The sequence below is a fragment of the Phlebotomus papatasi genome, chromosome 2, assembly GCF_024763615.1.
Source record: "Phlebotomus papatasi isolate M1 chromosome 2, Ppap_2.1, whole genome shotgun sequence".
NCBI lineage: Eukaryota > Metazoa > Arthropoda > Insecta > Diptera > Psychodidae > Phlebotomus > Phlebotomus papatasi.
The window spans coordinates 84,223,988-84,243,841 of NC_077223.1; the positions used below are offsets into that span (position 1 = coordinate 84,223,988).

At 34.7% G+C, this 19,854-nt stretch overlaps 2 protein-coding genes across 2 annotated transcripts; one reads left to right on the forward strand and one right to left on the reverse strand.

Annotated features, from left to right (window-relative positions):
• The first annotated feature begins 1,356 nt into the window (after positions 1–1,356).
• LOC129804775 (leucine carboxyl methyltransferase 1) lies at positions 1,357–2,530 on the forward strand. Its single transcript, XM_055852373.1, has one exon. The coding sequence runs from the start codon at positions 1,503–1,505 to the stop codon at positions 2,484–2,486; it is 984 nt and encodes a 327-aa protein (XP_055708348.1). The 5' UTR covers positions 1,357–1,502; the 3' UTR covers positions 2,487–2,530.
• Positions 2,531–6,097: 3,567 nt separating this feature from the next.
• LOC129804756 (polyadenylate-binding protein) lies at positions 6,098–18,194 on the reverse strand. Its single transcript, XM_055852346.1, has 4 exons — positions 17,831–18,194; positions 17,566–17,763; positions 12,760–13,232; positions 6,098–7,913 (listed from the first exon to the last, which is right to left on the reverse strand). Exons 2-4 carry the CDS (start codon positions 17,729–17,731, stop codon positions 6,600–6,602), a joined length of 1,953 nt encoding a protein of 650 aa, XP_055708321.1. The 5' UTR covers positions 17,732–17,763; positions 17,831–18,194; the 3' UTR covers positions 6,098–6,599.
• Positions 18,195–19,854: the final 1,660 nt, after the last annotated feature.

Consider the following 19,854-nt stretch of genomic DNA (forward strand, 5'->3'; position numbering starts at 1 on the left):
TCCGATATTACACGACTTTTAACTAGCACAGGTTTGCTTGTGCAAAACTTTAAACTCGAATATCTCCTGAACTAGAAAAGATGACCCCATAAAGTTGGCATCAACATAAAATTTTTTTAGGACTATATTGTATCCAAATCTTTAAACGCGAATTTCTCCTAAACTAGAAGAGATAGACTCCCTAAAGTTAGCATCAAAAAATATTTTTTTAGCCCTATATTGTGTGCAAATATTTAAACGCGAATATCTCCTAAACTAGAAGAAATAGACCCCCTAAAGTTGGCTTAAAAATTAATTGTTTTAGGCCTATAAGGGAAGCGCACCCCAGATCGGAATGTTAAGACACATTCTCGATATTTAGTTGAAAATTATTAAGTCTCAAAATACTATATGGTATTTTTGTGCATGTTAATTAGTATATTAGTGATCCTAACTATATCTGTGCATTTGAATAATTAATTGTTGTAATAAATTATAAAAAAAGGTGTATTTGCAACTATGTACTCTGTACCTCGGATCGTCATGAATTTGATCAGATGTTTCACGGAAAATTGGTTTTATAAATTAAATCTGAACTAATGCATTGCATTCTTATGAGAGTTAAATGGTAAAAAATATCTAATTATTAAAAAAAAAAAATCAATTGAATTGGTGCAACAATATGGTAATTTTCTGACGATCCGAGGAACACTGCTGATCGCTGGTGCTTTTTCCTTATTGTATGCAAATCTTTAAACACGAATATTTCCTAAACTGGAGATAAACCAGTCATTTTAGTCAGATCAATATAGCTTAAGAATTAAAAAAAAAACATTTTATCCATACATTAAGCCGGTCACTCTTTTACTGACAAAGTGCAATCCGCAATAAACTTAAATAATGACCGGAAGAGCTTAAATTTCCCGCCTTATAGCAATAAATGCTCTGCTGAGAGGCAACCCTAAATATTCGAGACGCAATGTCTCCTTTCTGGGCCAGCAAGCACCTCTGGTGATGGTGGAGACGACTGTAGTAGTTTAGTCGATCGTACGATATCAGTGAGTACGGACGTGAGTCCGTCTTGAGTCGTACAAGGGATAGGACATAGTGCGGACAGCTCGCGACAGTCTGGAGCCCACACCAGTCGATTGCATAAACAGGTCACCTCCTAAGTATTTTAGATTTAAGAATATTGCTTGCCCCCTATAAATATAACATAACAATATGAGATTTCTATGTTATGCTTATGCTATGCCTGTGCTGATCTGTACTGATAATGTGAACTGTGTTTCGACGGTTTTAACTTTAAATAAGAAGATAGGGCGACTGGGCGAAATACTGTAGACAATGTCTACAGATTTCTTCGCAATATCCACGGACATTTGTTATTGGGAGTGACAAGGTGAGAAGTGCAGAGAAAAAACGGGGAGTGTAGAAATAGTCGCAAAAAGTTAAAAAATTTCGCAGCAAAACTGGACGAATTGGCTACATTTCCGGGAAATTCGCAGCGTCGCGGGTCTGCGATGTGCTCGCACCCCTGCGACGAGGCAGTCATCGCCACCAATGACGACGCCAGCGAATGCAAGAGAAGTGCTGTGCGTCTGGGCTACTGGCAGGATGATTATCTGGGCTACTTCGTAAAGTCCCCAGCTGAACGGAAGGCACCCGAGATAAATAGGGGCTACTTTGCTCGGGTGCGTGGAGTTGAGATCTGTATTGAGAAGTTCCTGCACAGAACGGCTGGAAATCCCTGTCAGATCATCAATCTGGGCTGTGGCTTCGACACACTGTACTGGCGCCTGAGGGAAGCTGGTCATGCCATTGCAAATTTCATTGAGTTGGACTTTCCCACGGTCACGGCCAGGAAGTGCTACGCCATTAAGAGGAACAAACGTCTGCTGGACAAAATTCATGTGGCTGAAGATGGGGAAGTACGCCTAAGTCCGACAGATCTCCATGCCAGCAACTATCACATCATGGGCGTGGATCTGCGAAATATCGATGAGTTGCACAATAAGCTCAATCAGGCTGAGATTGATTACACAATTCCCACAATCTTCCTGGCCGAATGCGTTCTAGTCTACATTGAAACCCAGAATTGCCACAATCTCCTCAAGTGGCTGGCCGGGCACTTCCCCACGTCTGTCTTCGTCAACTACGAGCAAGTGAACATGAATGATCGCTTTGGGGAAGTGATGCTGGGCAACCTGAGGGCCAGAGGATGCAATCTGGCTGGAGTAGATGCGTGCACATCGTTAGAGACGCAGGTGTCACGCTTCCTGGACTGCGGATGGCATGGAGCAAGGGCATGGGATATGGTACAAGTGTACCAGAGCCTTCCAAATGGCGAGAGGCAGAGGATAGAGAGGCTGGAGATGCTGGATGAGGGGGAATTGCTGGTGCAGCTGTTCCAGCACTATGCCATCACAATCGCCTGGGTCGGTGAACTTTTCCAAGACATTGAGATCACGGTGGAGAGGAGGATGTCATCACTCAATATCGACTAAAACTAAAAGCTCTAAGCTAAAATGAATAAAATTTGTGTGAACAATTTCCCAATTTTTCTCTTAAACTCCATTGGCTGGGATTCCTTCCTCTGTAATCTTCTTCCGGGTCCTATTTTTATTCCGCAAATTTTTGTCTTACTTCCACCTTAAAATACAAAGTCTGAAGTTTAGAACTTTTTTTTATTTAAAATAAAATAAAATATTTTAAATTGAAAAGCGAATTTTTACTTTATTTTTTGTAAAGCAAAAAATTAAAGATTGAGAGAAAATTTCCAAAATTTTTTTAAGATGAGAAAAAAATTTAAAACATTATAAATTGTCCAAATATTGCAACACGCTTTACAAATTTCTTATTAATTTCATTTAACATAAAAAATTGTGATTGCTATTTTATTTATTTTTTATAGAAATGAATTTAATTAAATCAATTAAATAAATATTTTCAATATTCCAAATCAAAATCAAAATTAACAACAAATCTGGGAAATGTGTCTATTTCTTTAAAAAAAAAGACTAAGCACTATAGTTTGCAGAGGTAAAAATAAAAATCATTCATTCAGTCAATTAATTAAAAAAGAATGCATGCCATTGCAATGATGCTATTCCAAATTCCAATGAAATGAGCATTTTTTTAGAACTTTACTGTTCTACACAATCGACTTATCTTGTGTTGGTTCATGTCGCGACTGTTTGATGGCTTTGGTTTAGAACACGGTAAGTACTAGGGCAAACAGCCAAGACAAGAACCAACACAAAGAAAAATCGATAATGCAGAAAAATTTGAGAACAGTGGAGTGCTAAGCAAACATACATTTTCATTTTTCATTGAAATTGCACCATTAAACGATTTTAAGAAATATATAATGATTATTTTTTTATAGAAAATTATTATTATTATCTGATTTCTAATAGCCTTGAAATCTCTGCATCGAGGTAGTATTAGTACCAGTACAGCTTGGGCAAGATTTTTTAAAAAATACTTTTAGGCCACGCCTCTTTCTGGAGGATTTTCCAATAAAAGTTGAGTTTATTAATTTTTCCAACAATTCATTCCAAAATCATCAGCACTTAAAGAACTTAAAAAGTCCTACCTGTATTGAAATTGCAAGTGAGTACAGTAGAGTCTCTCAAATCTGAATCTCTCAAATTCGAACGCCGTTTGGATTCAAAATGTCAATTGTGAGGTTATGTTAGAAAGTTCGTATTCTAGGTCGCAAGGGTCTAATTTCTGGCCTTAATAGCGTTACAGTTCTTTTAGTGATTTAAAATTCTTTTGAGTTGTTTGCTTATGAAGATCTCAAAATCGGTTACAGATTTTTTAGACTTATAAAGCTTGAATAAGTAATATTTAAATGAGAGGTTATATTGAACATAACCCTAGAAAAGGTATTCAAAATTCACATAAAATTATTTCAACATGTATTTGATAAATAAGCGAATTAATTAGAAAATTTAAAAAAAAAAAATGATCAGCAATTAAATCACTAGCTTCTAAGCTACTATAAATAACAATGAAGCAATTAAATTACTTTCTTTTAAGTTTAAATAAATTGCTAACCTCAAAAACTTTGAAAAAAACATTGTGTCATAATGAGAGGGCATATTATTAATAATATTAATACTCTAATTTTCAATTTTTGAAAAACGTATGTTACATACTTTGAAATTTTCATCGAGGTTAGGTTATGCCTAACCTCAAATTGTAGAATAATGCTTCCCAAAAAATATGAGGGATTGAAGCCATTGAAGCTTATTTCCTTATTTTATAAAAAATAATTTCATGCATAACATTTGTGATTTTTTGCAGGGCAATCTTTTTTTTGACTGAAATCTGTATCTGTGGGATCCGTGGTCATCTCGCTCACTCCCATTATAACTTCATACCTAAGTCATATTTACAAAACAAGGAAGAGTATACGTACAATGTACAATACTATTTATCATGCTTGATGATGGTTACTCCAATGGAAAAAGAAACATGTATTTTTTAGCACATGACTGTTTCACGTGTTTCTGCATTATCGACTTTTCTTTCTGTTGGTTTCTGTCTCGATTGTTTTTCTCGAGGGCTCGTCGTGTTCTAAAAATCATCAAACAGTCGTAATAAAGATCAATACAAAGAAAAGTCGATAATGTAGAAGCACTTGAGAGCAGTACACTCAGTCCCGGCATTAAGTCCTTCGGGATTATGCACCTGACGGAATTATGCACATACAATTACAGTCGAGTTCCTCAAATTTGAAAATGTAAAATATGAGGTTATGTAAAAGATATTTTGCATAGAGTCTGATCTAGAATTATTTTTCTTTTTTGTTTCCTCAGTATAGTCGTATTATATTAATTTTCTCAGCAAATTCCACATATTTAACAACAAATTCAATTGATAAAATTCTCTAATGTTATTTTCCTTACTTACTTGTTCAAATTTGAGGAACTCTACTGTATGCAAGTTTGCCTACCATTGGGAGTCAATTTATGAAATCATTTTTGAAATATGCCTGAATGTAGACTATAAGGCGACGCGGGGAATTTGAAAACATTTTGCTACTTTTTCATAATTTCACATTTAATTTCTTTTATTCAGGTAAATTTTTTAAAATACTTTAACCATTTTTTGAAGAACTGTGGCGAAAAAGTACACTTTGTTTATGCATGTATATTAAACAGTTGAATCTTTTTGTTTGAACTACTTTTACTGCACGCGAAATTCGTTCTACGACGATTTATTCAAAAGAAAGCCCCTGAGGGTATGCAATGCACATTTTCTCGATGAACATGATCATTTTTTATGGTAATTACAGTAAACTCTTTCTCAATTGGGTATTTGTTGCAAAGTCATCCGGTTTATCGATAGATTTGGGCGTTAAGCCTTTGTAAATTCCACAAAAAGCGCTCAATTTTAAAGAATCACGATAAAATAGGAAGAACTACAGCGAATTTGAGCAAATTAGCTTCAAAATTGAACGTGAAAATTGTCAGCAAAATTTTTCGCTCAAATGAAAAAGAGCCGATTGAGCGAGAGTCTACTGTTTAGCACCGAAAAATAAACGTTTTTGTTAGCACATGACTGTTCTCAAGTGTTTCTACATTATCGACTTTTCTTTGTGGTGGTTCTTACGACTGTTTGCTGATTTCAGAACACGGCGAAGACTGGGGAAAACAATCGTGACAGGAACCAACAGAAAGAAAAGTCGATAATGCAGAACCACTTGAGAACAGTCATGTGCTAAAAAAGAATTTTCCACTGCAATTGCACCATAAACGCCAAACATAATTAGCCAAGATTCTTTACAATCTCCGTTTTCTCAAAGACAATCTTTCCACTCTGAAAAAAAATGTTTTCTTAAACGAACAAATGGATTTTTTTGAATTTTGTCAAAAGGATGTTATTTACCAATTTGACAAAACTTTTTCTTGCATTTTATATCGAAAAACACCCTTTTGACAAACTTTTAACAAGATCCAGTTGGCCGCCGATTTGACAAAACTTTTTCATATGGAAGAACATCATTTCTACAAACTTGTCTTGTTAATTTGACAAAACATTTTTTTCAGAGCAGTTTTCCGGAATATAGGACCCTCAATAATCCAACCAACAAAACACATCCACGTCTATTTCTTTATTGTTGTAATTTTTATTCCTTGATTTTCGATACAGGTTCATTTTACGTATAAAAATATTGTGTTATTAACTAAGTGTCTGTGGAAGAAAAATAAAGAACTCATCGTGGTAGAAAAGTCTTCGAACTAAAAGAAATCAATTTTTTTGTTGTTTATTTCGATCCAGAAGGGAACCATCAGTTTACAAAAATTGAAAATTGAAAGAAAACTCAATTCATTGGGGTTTTGTCGAAATTAAGAAGAAAAAAATGTAATAATTACAAATCGCAAAAATTGAAAAAGGATATGAGAAAAAAAAATTAACCGCCACCTAAAATTCACGAGATTTCTGCCATCATCAGAGGAACGAAAATACTTGAAAATTCACGTGGATTCTCTCTCTCTGTCCTGATCTTGCCGCATTTTCCTTTTTGTTGTTGTTTCTTGTTTCTTGTTACCTGTCGAATTTCTGCCTCTCTCTCTCGCTGTTGTTGTTTCTTGTTGGTTTTTTTTCTATTCCTGTGTCTTGAATTCCATTTTGCCAGATGTCACAACCTGCTGCTTTGCCTGATGAGCCTGGAGGACAGCAACAGCCTCCTCCACTTTTGCCTTGAGTGACTCACTGTGCTCCAACATATGCAGCAATTCAGAATTGTCAATTTCCAGCAACATTCCCGTAATTTTGCCCGCCATCTGTGGATACATACTCTCAATGAGCGGGAACAATCGCTCACCCAGCATCTGCTTTTGCTCTGCCGGAAGAGCCGATGCCAACATAGAAGCCGTCAGTGGTTCCTGACCCTTCACATGCACCGCCTGCTGCACGGGCTGCGTCTGGCCCAGGGACACTAGCTGTTGCTGGGGATTGCGCATGTTTGTTGTGTACTTGTAGTTTCCAGCCCGACCGGCATTTGCCACTGGCGCTGCAATCTGTCGACCCTGAATAGCTCCAGCTGCATTCTGCTGCCCCGTTATCGGCCTCGCCACATTCCTCATCGACGCCTGAGCATTCTGTCCACCCTGCCCTGGTTGCTGGCCCGATCTCACACTACTAGCACCTCCTCCCGGTCTATACTGACCCGCTGCTGCTCCCGATGACAAATTCGGATACCCAGCAGTTGGCACTCCAACAGCCACAGCCGTCGAATTGGCATTCGGCACACCTCCCGCCTGCCTTATTGTCGGCTGTGTAGCCCATCTCGGTGTCGTCCTCAGCTGTGTCATCTGAGGCCCATAGAACCTCTGTGTTGGCGGAATACTTGGCACAAAGTACCCAGCAGCTCCACTCGGTTGATACAACTGTCCCATCTGCTGCATCCTCATATTTGCCATCCTCTGCATATACTGACTGGCCAGATGAGCCTTTCTATCCTCCTTCCTCTGTGCCAATGCCACATACAGCGGTTTCGTACCCACAATTCGTCCATTCATCTCCGTCACTGCCCTTGTGGCCTCATCCGGAGCTGAAAAACAGACAAACCCGAAACCTTTGCTCCTTCCATCCTCCATCATCACCTTGGCTGATGTTATTGTGCCAAATTGTGTAAATTCCTTCCGCAAAATCTCATCATCAATGGTATCATCGAGATTTTTCACATACAAATTAACTCCTTGACTGCGACTCAGTCGTTCATTCTTAATTTGCTCAAAGCGTCTCTTCAGTTCCATCTGTCGCTCAGCCTTCTTCTGTGCCCTGCCCACATACAGCATCTTCCCATCATTCAGCTCTTTGCCATTGAGTGCCGAAACAGCAGCTTCAGCTGCTTCGGCACTTTCATAGGCCACGAAACCAAAACCACGTGATTTGCCGTCGTCTTTGATCATCACCTACAAAGAAATAGAGAAGCAAAAAGGATTCCTTTAGTTTCTCAAAACTGCGAATACTGGCCCCAATTCCGAGACCAAGATCAAAAACAAATTTTCAAGCTCTCAAATTTTTTCCAAGATCAAGATGTCATATTCTGACACGATTACATTATTTGTAGGACTTAAAATCTCATTTTCCTTAGAGAATTTGTTGAAATTTCCTTGCAAAACAGGTGGCAAAATATCCCAAGGCTTTGCGATTTGCTCGAACTCGTAACTTTGACGCTATACCGTCTATATAGGGGAGACTGGGGCAAAACTTGTCAAAATGCATATTTAATTCTTTCACGAGCTCTGAGAAAACTCTGAGAACAGTGGAGGTGTAAAAAACATACATTTTCATTTTTCATTGAAATTGCACCATTAAACGATTTTAAGAAATATAAAATGATCTATTTTTATAGAAAATTATTTTCCTATCTTTCCTATACCTCTTCTTTCAAGTTTTTTTAACGCCTCAATTTTCACATCTTCTTTGTACTACATGTGTTCTAATTTCTAATATTGCCTTGAAATCTCTGCATTAAAATATTATTAGTACTAGTACGAAGTACGACTAGTACACTTTGGGTACGATTTTCTAGAAAATACTTTTAGGCCACACCTCGTTCAGGAGGTTTTTCCAATAAAAGTTGAGTTTATTAATTTTTCCAACAATTCATTTCAAAATCATCAATAGGGGAGACTGGGGCAAAAAGTCACAAAACGCATATTTTATTTTTTTACAAGCTACTCGAGCGCTTCAAAAATTTCTAATTAGCGCAGTTTTATAGGAAATTTATTATTCCTCTCGAACTTTGTCGAAGATAATTTTTCTCTATCTTAACGAAAAATGTGCTTAAATTGAGCTAATCAGTAATTGATATTTTCTGTAAGCCAAATATTCCAAAAATAGGGCTCATAATTTAATTATTTTTTATTTTACATAATCCTTGAATTCCTTGAGGTTCATGAAGGCTATCTATAATAAAAATTTCAAGCCTCAGTCTCTTTTATTTTAGAAAATAGTGAATATTGAAATTTTCGTTTTGACAAATTTTACCCCAGTCTCCTCTACCTCAACTCAAAGTTACTTTAGCGTCATTTACCGTTTACCGGTTCTTGACCGATTTGAACCGATTTATAAACCACTCACAATATTGAAAAAAAAAATACACCCTTAGAAGTAATATATTTGAATTGCTGATAAAAAGTAATTATCGAATGTGAACCGGTTCATTACCGGTTCTTAACCGATTGGAAGCGGTTTACTTTTATTGGAAATTCTAAGACCGTTTGGGCTCTAGGCGTGGAAACGGCCGGACACTCAGACACACAGACGAACGAACAGTGTGATGTAAAAAGTGCAAAGAATTTCATCTTTGATAGACCTTGAAATGGTTATACTAAAGGTGATTCTTTTGCAGATACTGTGAGAGTATTGTATTTCGATACACAATTCAGACGCCTTACGTACAGAATATGCACTATTTCGATTATTTTCAACTATTCTTGGCGGTGGAAACGGCTAAAATTGTTTCGATGCGATTCTTATCCCTAAAATTTAACTCAAAATCGAATTCGCACGCATTCTGAGTTGCATGCAAATGACCTCGGTAGCAAGCACTCCAAGGTCTCCTGTAAAAAATCACAGCTACCATAAGCTTATCTGTGCTTATCACTGGTCATTTTCTGTTTTGAATAGTTTGAGTATAGAAAGGCAACAAAAAGAAAGTTAAATAAAATCCGTTAATAAACGTTCAGTCAATAGAGTCTAGTTAATCCCGGTATAGTAGGGATCGGGTCGGAGCACATTGGGGTGGGTTTTGGACGGATGCGACCTCTTGTCAGAAAGATCTCGATCTCAGATATAAAATACTAAAATTTCAGCGAAATGGTTTCATAAAGACTGAAGGTATCATCCGGTAAATTATTTTCCTTTATAGTTCGGGTCAGGGTAGAGCGGAGAGCAACGTAAGACCCACCATTGTTGGAAAGCTTTTGATCTCAGTTGCCCCATAGATACTAAAATTTCCTTGAAAATGAAAATGGAAGTTACGAGATATTCGACAGGGACTTTTCGAAAATCAATTTTTCGATTAATATGACATTCGATTAAATCATATGAAGTTTGTGAGTTCAGAAGATTATCATTGATCAAATTAATCAATCAAATCATCAAATGATTTGATCAAATTAAATTAAAGAATCATGATAATCAAATAAAAAAATTAAATCGTTAAGAATCTCATCAAATTGGACTCTGTTCCAAATTACCCCATAACTGCAACATATTTTTCACAGCTCCATTGCATACTATTCTAAAAGAACCCAAATAGACTCAGGCTGATTCTATAGGGAATATTCAGTCTGAGATGTTTGGCCTGTTTGGCAGTGTAAAGTAAATTTATACTGGCTTCTAACCTAAGGCTTAGCCATATGGATTAACTTCTGTAATTTCTTCTTAATTAAGATTTTTTGGAAAATTATCGCTTAAGATTGGACAACATGGACAAAAGATCCATTCAATTTTGAAACACCAATAAAATTGGTTAATATTTTGAATTTCGAGACCATCGGAAACTATGCTAAATCTTAGATCTAAAGCCGGCCTATTACGGGCTTCAGACCTAAGACTTAGCCATAAAGCCTAACTTCTTTAATTTCTTATCAGCCAAGAATTTTTACTTAATATAGGATTATTAGGGACAAATGATCAATTACATTCTGAAAGAACAATAAAATTAATTCTTAGTTAGGATTTTGAGTCATTCGGGAACTCGGCTAAATCTCTAGTTCGAAGACCGTTTATACGGGTTTCAGATCTAAGGCTTAACCATATGGCTTAACTGTTATAATTCCTTATCAGGCAAGATATTTTGGAAAATTTAACTTAGGATTGGAATATTAAGAGCGAATGACCTATTAGATTCTGAAAAAGCAATAAAATTGGCTTCCATTTAGGATTCTGAGACCTACGGGAACTGGGCTAAAACTCTAGTCTGAAGACCGCTTTAAGCCGATTCAGATTTTTCTTACTTCGAATATGTTACTCCTGATATCAAGCTTGATATCAATCTTGATATCAAGAGATATGGGAACCATTGATTAATATCTGATTAAGTTATTTTAGACGATGTAGGCAGTATGATTTATAAATCGATTTCAATTGGTTGCGAAACGGTAAACTAAAAACAAACTGTGTAGTGACGAAAAAACTGTGCAAAATTTTAGAATTCATAAACAGTATGCTTTTCTAAATTAACTGAATGGATGGACCTCTCCTGAAGAACTCCAATTATTTATGTAAATTGATATGAACCTAATTTAGGAGCATAAAATCTAAGTAAAAATTCGAGCATTTCACAGAGACAGGACGCCTTGCTAAGAATTTTAAGTATAATTGTTTCATAATCACACCTACGGGAGGGCTTTTAGGCTTCGTACATATTCTGGCATCGAACACTTCTTAATTTTCACACATTCCTTTAATTAATATGACCTATCTATGGCATTATATTTTAATAGGTAACCTTTAGTCACACATTTCCTGAAAAAATTAGATCAGATTCATTAAAGGAACATGGGAGAAATGTTAAAGGTTCTAAGCCTGAAAGCATTTCCCTAAATGATAAGGTAACTCAAGATACCCGGAATTGATTTTGTTTGGCTTTTAACTAGAGCAAGAGAAACTTAGAAGAAGAAAACATACGTTTATATTGCATTTCTCTTAAATGTTTACTCTCAAAAATTAAATTGTCCTTATTCTACTTTTCTAACTAGTAAAAGTTCATTACGTTTCATCTGTTATGAAATTATTGAAGGTAGACCTTGTTAAAATCAAAATTTTACCATAAAATTCGCCTCTTTTTGAACAGCATGGAGCTTAAGTCATGGAAGCTAAACCTTACATCTGAAGCCCGTATAAACCGAATAAATCTGTTTTAAGTTATCAAAACGAGGTGTTATTGCAAAAAATCAATATTAATTGGATGAAATTCTAAAAATTAAAGCGTTCCAAGAAATTAAGGAATTTAATTATATTTCAATTTTTTATTGGCAAGTTTTGTGATTACCTTGCAAGCGCGCAATAAAAAATCACATAATAGTAAATCTTAAATATGTTCAAGCATCATTTGGAAAATGAGAAATCCACAATTTACAACGCAATTTGAAGTGGAAAAAAAACCTTCAATTTCCCGATAACGCTGCAGACAGAGAGAGAGCATGCAATAATTTTCTCAGCAACTTTCCTATTAATGTTTTTTTTCTTTCTTCAATTACAAATTGTGCTTCAAATGATAACTCCTCAACAAGAACATTTTGAAATTGAAACATACAAAAATAAATTATATATTCTTTTTTTTCTTGTTCATATCTCTCAAAAGAGTCCAATAAAGCCTATAGAAAACTTCTGCATTGGACTGAAACAAATAAAAATTGCGATAAGATAGAGAATGAAATAAAATGAGTGTCTCTGACGTATATAGATACTTTCTCTGGAAATTTTACCAATTGTCCAATATAAATAAAAAATAAAATACTGACAAAAAGATTGAGTTCCAAAGAAATTCTGATTATCTGAAATTTACTGTTAAACATTTTTCTTGATTTGCAAAATGAGTGAGAAATACTTTTGTTTGTTGCTTCTCTCTCTCTCTCGTCTCTTGGCTTTTAAGTCAAACTTTCTCTTTGCCAAATTCATATGCTATTCTCATATCGTTTTGTACCAGACTCTTTTTATTAGTTGTAGCTTTCCATTTAGTAGAGCATTTATCAAAATCTTTATAGAAAAAATAATAATAATAAATAAAAGAAAAAAACTCACTTTGTGGCTGGTAATCGGTCCGTACTTCTCGAACATGGTTTTGAGCGTTTCATCACTGAGTTCATCACCGAAATTCTTCACGTAGACATTAGTGAAGAGTTTAGCCTTCTCTCCCAGCTCCTTCTCGCGCTCCTTGCGCGGAATGAATCTGCCAACGAAGACTTTTTTGCCATTGAGCAACATACCATTTACTTTATCAATGGACGTATTGGCTGATTCTTCAGTTTCAAAATGTACAAAACCATAGCCCTTGGAAGAACCCTTCTCATCTTGGGCCACTTTGCAGCTCAAGATATTGCCAAAGGCCGAAAATGTGTCATACATGGCCTTATTATCAATACTCTTGTCCAAATTCTTTATGAACACATTCCCCACGCCCGATTTCCTCAATGATGGATCACGCTGAGACCACATTATGCGAATCGGACGACTCTTCAGTAAGTCAAAATTCATAGTATCCAGGGCACGTTCAGCTGCCGAAGAAACAAACATAAAATGACATAACAATAAAGTTTATCGATGATAAACCTCCTCCTCTCTCTCTCTCTCTCTCTCTCTTTCTCATTCGCCCCACAGTCACGACGATTGCAGACTTTAATCATACTTTTTTTTTCTTTTCAATATTTAAAATAAAATATTTGCAGATTGAAAAAAATACACTTGAAAAAAGATCCCCAGAAAGACAGAATTGAGGCTGTTTTGGCGCTGTAGCAATACACAGAAATCATTAATTGATGTCACTCTTCCAATTTGCATTGTTATCAGGAAGCCAATACACATGGTGATGTATTATTCATAAAAGAGATGTTACATAAAATTTGCAAAACTAATGTTTTTTAAGACAGATTTAGCACATTCTTTCCAGCCACAAGATACCAAATAAATCATTCTGAAGATTTGACTCTGATAGCACTAGAACTATCAATAAATTTTCCATAAAACAACTATATTACATAATCAAATTTAAAATGCATTCGTCGATTGTTGGTTTTGGTCAAGGATCTTTATATAAATACTAAAATATTCAGGAAAATCAATAGAAATATATTGATTGAAGATATTTAAGCTCAAATTCAATTACAAAGGCCTTTGTTTATAACAAATTTTAAATAATTATAAATTAGGGAAAAGTGATTTTGGAGAATTTAAGTAGGCTATTCATCTTTCAAAAAGTAAAACAGAATCACTTTAATTTCTCTAAAAGAGAAACCTTCCAAGTGTCATGGTCTCTTGTTGTTTCAAACATTTTAACTCAACACAACGGTATGAAGTTCTCCCAGAAAAATTAGAATTATTAAGTTTTTTACCAGACAGAGATGAAAGGTCACTTAATCTTCTTTTGACACCCTGCATATGATCGTCACCTCATTTGAAATATTTATAACTATCTAATATTGTAATAAAACACCCCAATTTCAGCATTTCTTTTTCTTGAATTGTGCTAAAAAAAAAAAGTTAAGGGAATAGCACAGGCGATCGGCAGGGTTCGTCGGACAGGCAAGGTTATCCTCGTACTGTTGCACGAAAGTGAAATGTATTTTTAAAAATTATTCGCAACTTTTTTTCCATTTAATTTTTAAAACAAATTGTCTCTGAGATAAGTTGATTACATTCATTCCGATCTGAGGTACAAAACGCATGTTTGCAATTACAACTACTAGTACAAATCTAAATGCTTAGAAATAGTTAAATGGATTATTAAAAATTAGTTTCCATATACGATTTATGAAATAGTATTTTACGTCTTATAATGTCAACTAAATATGAAGCATATCTCTTAACTTTCCGGTCTGTAGTCCTCTTCCCATATTCAATTTTTAAAATTTCTTTTCCAATGGTGATTATGAGAAGTTATGAAATTAGGTTAAAATTAAATTGCCATACAGCTGATTAGATTAACTTGGCAATCTTTCTCTCTTTTTTTGACTGACATATCCCCAATAAAATGTAAAACATGTTGTAAAAGAGTCAATAAATAAATAAATAAATGAAATGAAAACCGAAACATACAACCAGAGAAAGGACATTTCCACCGTTTAGTCCTGGAGGTTGGAATCAACGCGAAGACGGCGGTGGACGCATGGGGAGTGTGGAAAGGTCAAGAATAAGATAAAATAAATTTAAATTCAATTCAACTTTCCATAGGTGAAAATTTTTATAATACCGCTGTACTCAATAGTCTTAAATAAGAAATTAGTGATTCAGGACAGTTTTTTTTGAAAAATTTGAAACAATGATTGAAATATTTTCAAAAATATGCTAAACTTAAAGAAAAGCTTAAGAAAAACAACACCGATGCTAAATGACAACAAATACAAAAAACAATGAAAAAGTGAAAGAAATGCTGTAAAAATTGAACTGTACCAAATTACGACCGGCTTGCAATTTCGGCCACTTCTTTTGTTCCTCAAATTTCCATAAAAATTTAATTTTTGTTTACTCTGGAGATTACACGTTGTAGAGAAAAAAAAAACAAAAAAAATGTCCCTTCGGCAAACAAGATGATATGAAAAAAAAACTTTGGAAGAATTCTGAAAGAGCATAAGAACTATGAGAATCAAGGTGACCGAAATGTTACCTAAAGCTACACGTCTATATTTTTATTTACTTTAAAATGTATTAATAATTACTTTAGAGAAAACAAAGACAATAAACTATAACTATGCACAAAGTTCCAAGCAACAGTCCTTTAAAATAAGTAAGAAAAAATACTACATTTTAATAAACTCAGGAATTGGCGCATAGAGTAAAATGAAGTAACTCGGAATCATGTCTAATTTGGGACTTTGAAATTTCTAACTGTTTTAGATGTCAAAAGGAAAAAAAACTAACGAAGAAGTACTCTTAAATGTAGTTTTGTACTTCTTTGTGGTTTTGCTTTTCTATTTGACCATCGGAAACTGTGAGAAAATCTCAAAATTCCAAATAGACATGATTCCGAATTACCCCATTTTACCCTACATGCAAATTTGCCGAAATTTGGAACAGCTTATCCTAAATTTATTTATTTTTTTTGGAAAAATTGATATGGTTGCCATCCTGATTTCTCTAATCTTGATTTTTTGAATCTAGAGACTTCAATGTACAAATTCGATGTATCGTATTGATATATTTGTATTACGGTAGATGTGGATAACTTTGTCATCCTACTGTTCGTAAAGTTTTCTTTTATTGTAACACTTAAGGACGGTCTTCACCATTTTTATCTACCACGTCCGATCGGTAAAGGTCATCTTCAAGTGCTAGCATTAAAGAAAAGCTCACGGACATCAGGAAGAACTTAGAAGAGTTTCATTTTTCTGAAACTTTAGAAAAACAAAGCTTAGTGATGAACAAAAATTATACCAACTTGATTTCAATTTCATACAGAGACTATCTTTAACCTATAACACACAATAACTTTTGTTTGTAAACATGTTTTGAAAATTTCCCATGAGAATGAGCGAGGTGACTAGATCTAGATCTCACTCACTCTTATTGAAATTTCAAAAACATGCTTTCAAAACAAAATTTATTGTGCGTTCGGCATAATCTGGATGTACAGTTCTAAATCTTGCTAATTCTTACATCGTCAAAATATTAAAATTTATTTAACGCAACCAACGTAACTAATAAAATGCAGGTAGGATAGCGTATATTTTTAAACATTTTACCTTTTCTTATAAAGATAATTTTTAAATTTTTTATCGTAATTTTTACTGGAATTGTGTGAATATTTAGGTCTTCACGCATTCTTAAACCTAAAAGTGTTAATATAGGTACTCGTTTCATCCTATTTCACTTTTACGAAAAGTAAAAACTGGAAACTCTTTAATTTCTACCAGTTAAACCTGCCAAATGTATTTCTTTTTTTTTTCATTATACAGTAGACTCTCGCTCAATCGGCTCTTTTTCAATCGAGCGAAAAATTTTGTTGACAATTTTCACGTTTAATTATGAAGCTAATTTGCTCAAATTCGCTGTAGTTCACCTTATTTTATTGTGATTCTTTAAAATTGAGCGCTTTTTGTGGAATTTACAAAGGCTTAACTCCCAAATCTATCGATAAACCTGATGACATTTTGCCCCAAATGCCCAATTGAGAGAGAATCTACTGTAATATTTTACTGGGTATTTTTGCGATTAATGTTTATGCTTCTTTGCAAGAGTTCAGGACGCCTTAAATAATTTAAATATTTGCAACTCATTTTAAAATTGAGAAGATAAATTAACTTCCTATTTGCTGAGTCATTTACAAAGATTAAGATGTTTCGTTTTAAAGATACTGCATGGAATATTTCACAACGAATTGTAAACATTTTCCTAGCAGAATCTTTTTCTTGAGAAAATCATAAAATCAATTAATCTTGGGACATGGTAACATCAAAGTAGCCCAGAAAATAAACAATGAAATATTCCTGATTTTTAAAAGATCTACAATAGGCTAAAGAAATGGGGATTCTCTAAGAATTTACAAATTTTTAATTCTCTAATTGCCCTAATTTGCGACCTTTCTAATAAAGAGAAACTTTCAATGAGAACAGAGTCTTCAATGGAGGGAATTTCCTGAAACGTGGCTTTCTTGAGGCATCAAAGCAGGCGCCTGCCAATCACACCCCAAATTTTCGACATCCCTTTCCAAGGAAGTGAACAATTGATGTTGGAATTTCTCTCTCTCTGGGGCGCGCACACACCCTTAAGGTCTGTGTCCGTGTGACTGTGGGGTGTTTGTATGAGTGATAGTGGCGCACCAAAATCAAGGGAAAACCCAAAATGGCGGCCACACACGTGGTCAAATTGCAAAAGAAATGAGGGAATGTGACTCACCATCAGCGGGTTGCTGGAAGTTAACGTAGGCGTAGCCCAGGGATCGTCGGGTCATCATATCCCTGCACACGCGAATAGACATAACGGGGCCCGCCGTTGAGAATTTCTCAAAGAGCATAGCCTCAGTGATGTCTTGGTGAAGGTCTCCAACATAGAGAGATGCCATTTTCTTGGATTATTTAAGTGCTTTCAATGCGTCTGCAAGAGAAAAAATTCCATTCGTAAGAATTTGCCATAGCGCCCCATTTTTTTCCAGCACACTCACCTATCTCGTGGGAAATCAGAAAGTGTGTCACGCTACTTATCGACGATGGTGAAATCACTCAACTCCGGGGAGAAAAAAATGTCGGATTCACTTAGGTTGCTTTTTTTTTTGCTTTTTTTGCCTTCTTATAAAACAGTTCTTAAATTAACACAAAATTTTATGATTTTTAGAGTTTTTTCAATTTTTTTGGGTTTTTTATGTATTTTTTATATTTTTTTTAGGTTTTTTTATATTTTTTTGCTAGAGAATGTGTGGTCTAATCCATCACTTCCCGAAATGAAAAACGAAGTGAAGGTGAAGAGAGAGAACAAAAGACAAATGGCTGCTGCGATGCATGCGCCACCACGGAGATGATACGAGAACTGAAGATTTCACATGGCAACACCGAGGGAAATTTGTCATCCCGGTTGGACATCTGTACTAACATTCGTTAAATGCTGGTATGAGAAAAATATTTTGAATATTTTCATTTAAAAAAAAATATAAATTTATTAATATTAATCTTGAGTCTGACCAATTTGATGATTAAATTAAAAAATGCTAAAATAATATTTAGTAGAACTTTAATAACAATTTGTAATTTGTACTATACCCATCAATAGTTTTTTTTATAAAATATAATTTAATATTGATTTTTTTTTAAATGTGTCAATAGAATAATCAGTCGCGGTGTTTGTTTTTTAAAACACCTCCATACGCGAAACATTATTTGAAGGAAAAAAATACAGTGCCCGCTTTGTAATCCGGATGGATTTTTTGAATTTGTTCAACGTCTCGAAAATATAATACAAGATTTTTTTGTAGAATTAGAATAAAAGTTTTAAAGAAGATTAAAAAGACATAATTAGAGCATTATATGCTATTATGCTTCATTTATTAAACAAAAACATCACAGGATAATTCATTTTCATTGCTGAACACATTCATACATGACCTCAAAATTATTTTAAATGTAACCGTCGATAACTCGTCCGGATTACGGCGATCCGGATTAGAGAGCGGGAACTGTAACACATACCATAGAAAAAACCTTTTTTTAAATCTCTGATTGAGTTACAGCGGTGAAACACATGAGAAGATAAAAAAAATCCCTTTCTCGTATATTATCATTTTCGATCCCAATCAACTAGACACCGTAGGGGGTAGTATCAGTGTAATTACTGATGTTTTTAATTTTTTATAGTGTTTTGAGAAGAGAATACTCAAAAGTAGACGGAAATTGTAATAACAAATTCATTCTGGCTTTCTAGCACTAAATATTGAAAAGTTTAATAAAAAGCCATGAAAATATTTCATGAACTTGGGTATTTTTTATTTGATTGTACGAGTGTTCGCTAAATATTTGGTCAGTAACAGCTGAATGTTGAATCAAATTATAAAGTCAATGATTAATGGACAAAATCTCTTGTTACTTGCATTTTATTAGAGACATTAACTAGAGTGAGCCTGAAGCAAGAAAGATGCGAGGAGACCCTTAAAAACTATGAAAGAAGGTAGCGGACAGTGCCCTTAAACAGATGGTGTTAATTAGGTACTCAGCGGGAAAGCTGACGGAGAATCGTCAGAACTGGAGGACCTTACTGTAAGAACCCCAAGCCCTCAATTGGACGTTTGAATGCTTAAGGTGATTTCCTAAATTCCGTTTCAGAACGAAAATATCAGTAATTTAAACCATCACAGGATAATTCATTTTCATTGCTGAACATGCATTCATACATGACCTCAAAATTATTTTAAATGTAACCGTCGATAACTCGTCCGGATTACGCCGATCCAGATTAGAAAGCGGGCACTGTACATTCAAACGTATTACAAAAATGATTTTACAAATTGACTCCCAATGGTAGGCAAACTTGCATAATCTCATCAAGTGCATAATCTCGAATGTCGGGACTGAGTGTATGCAGATTTTCTATGCAGAAATTCAAATCCACTGATTTTTTCTCAATAAGGTAAAATATCCTATGTCGACCACTTAAGAATAATTTTGTGTAAAGCTTATTAAAAAAAAACAGTTATAATTT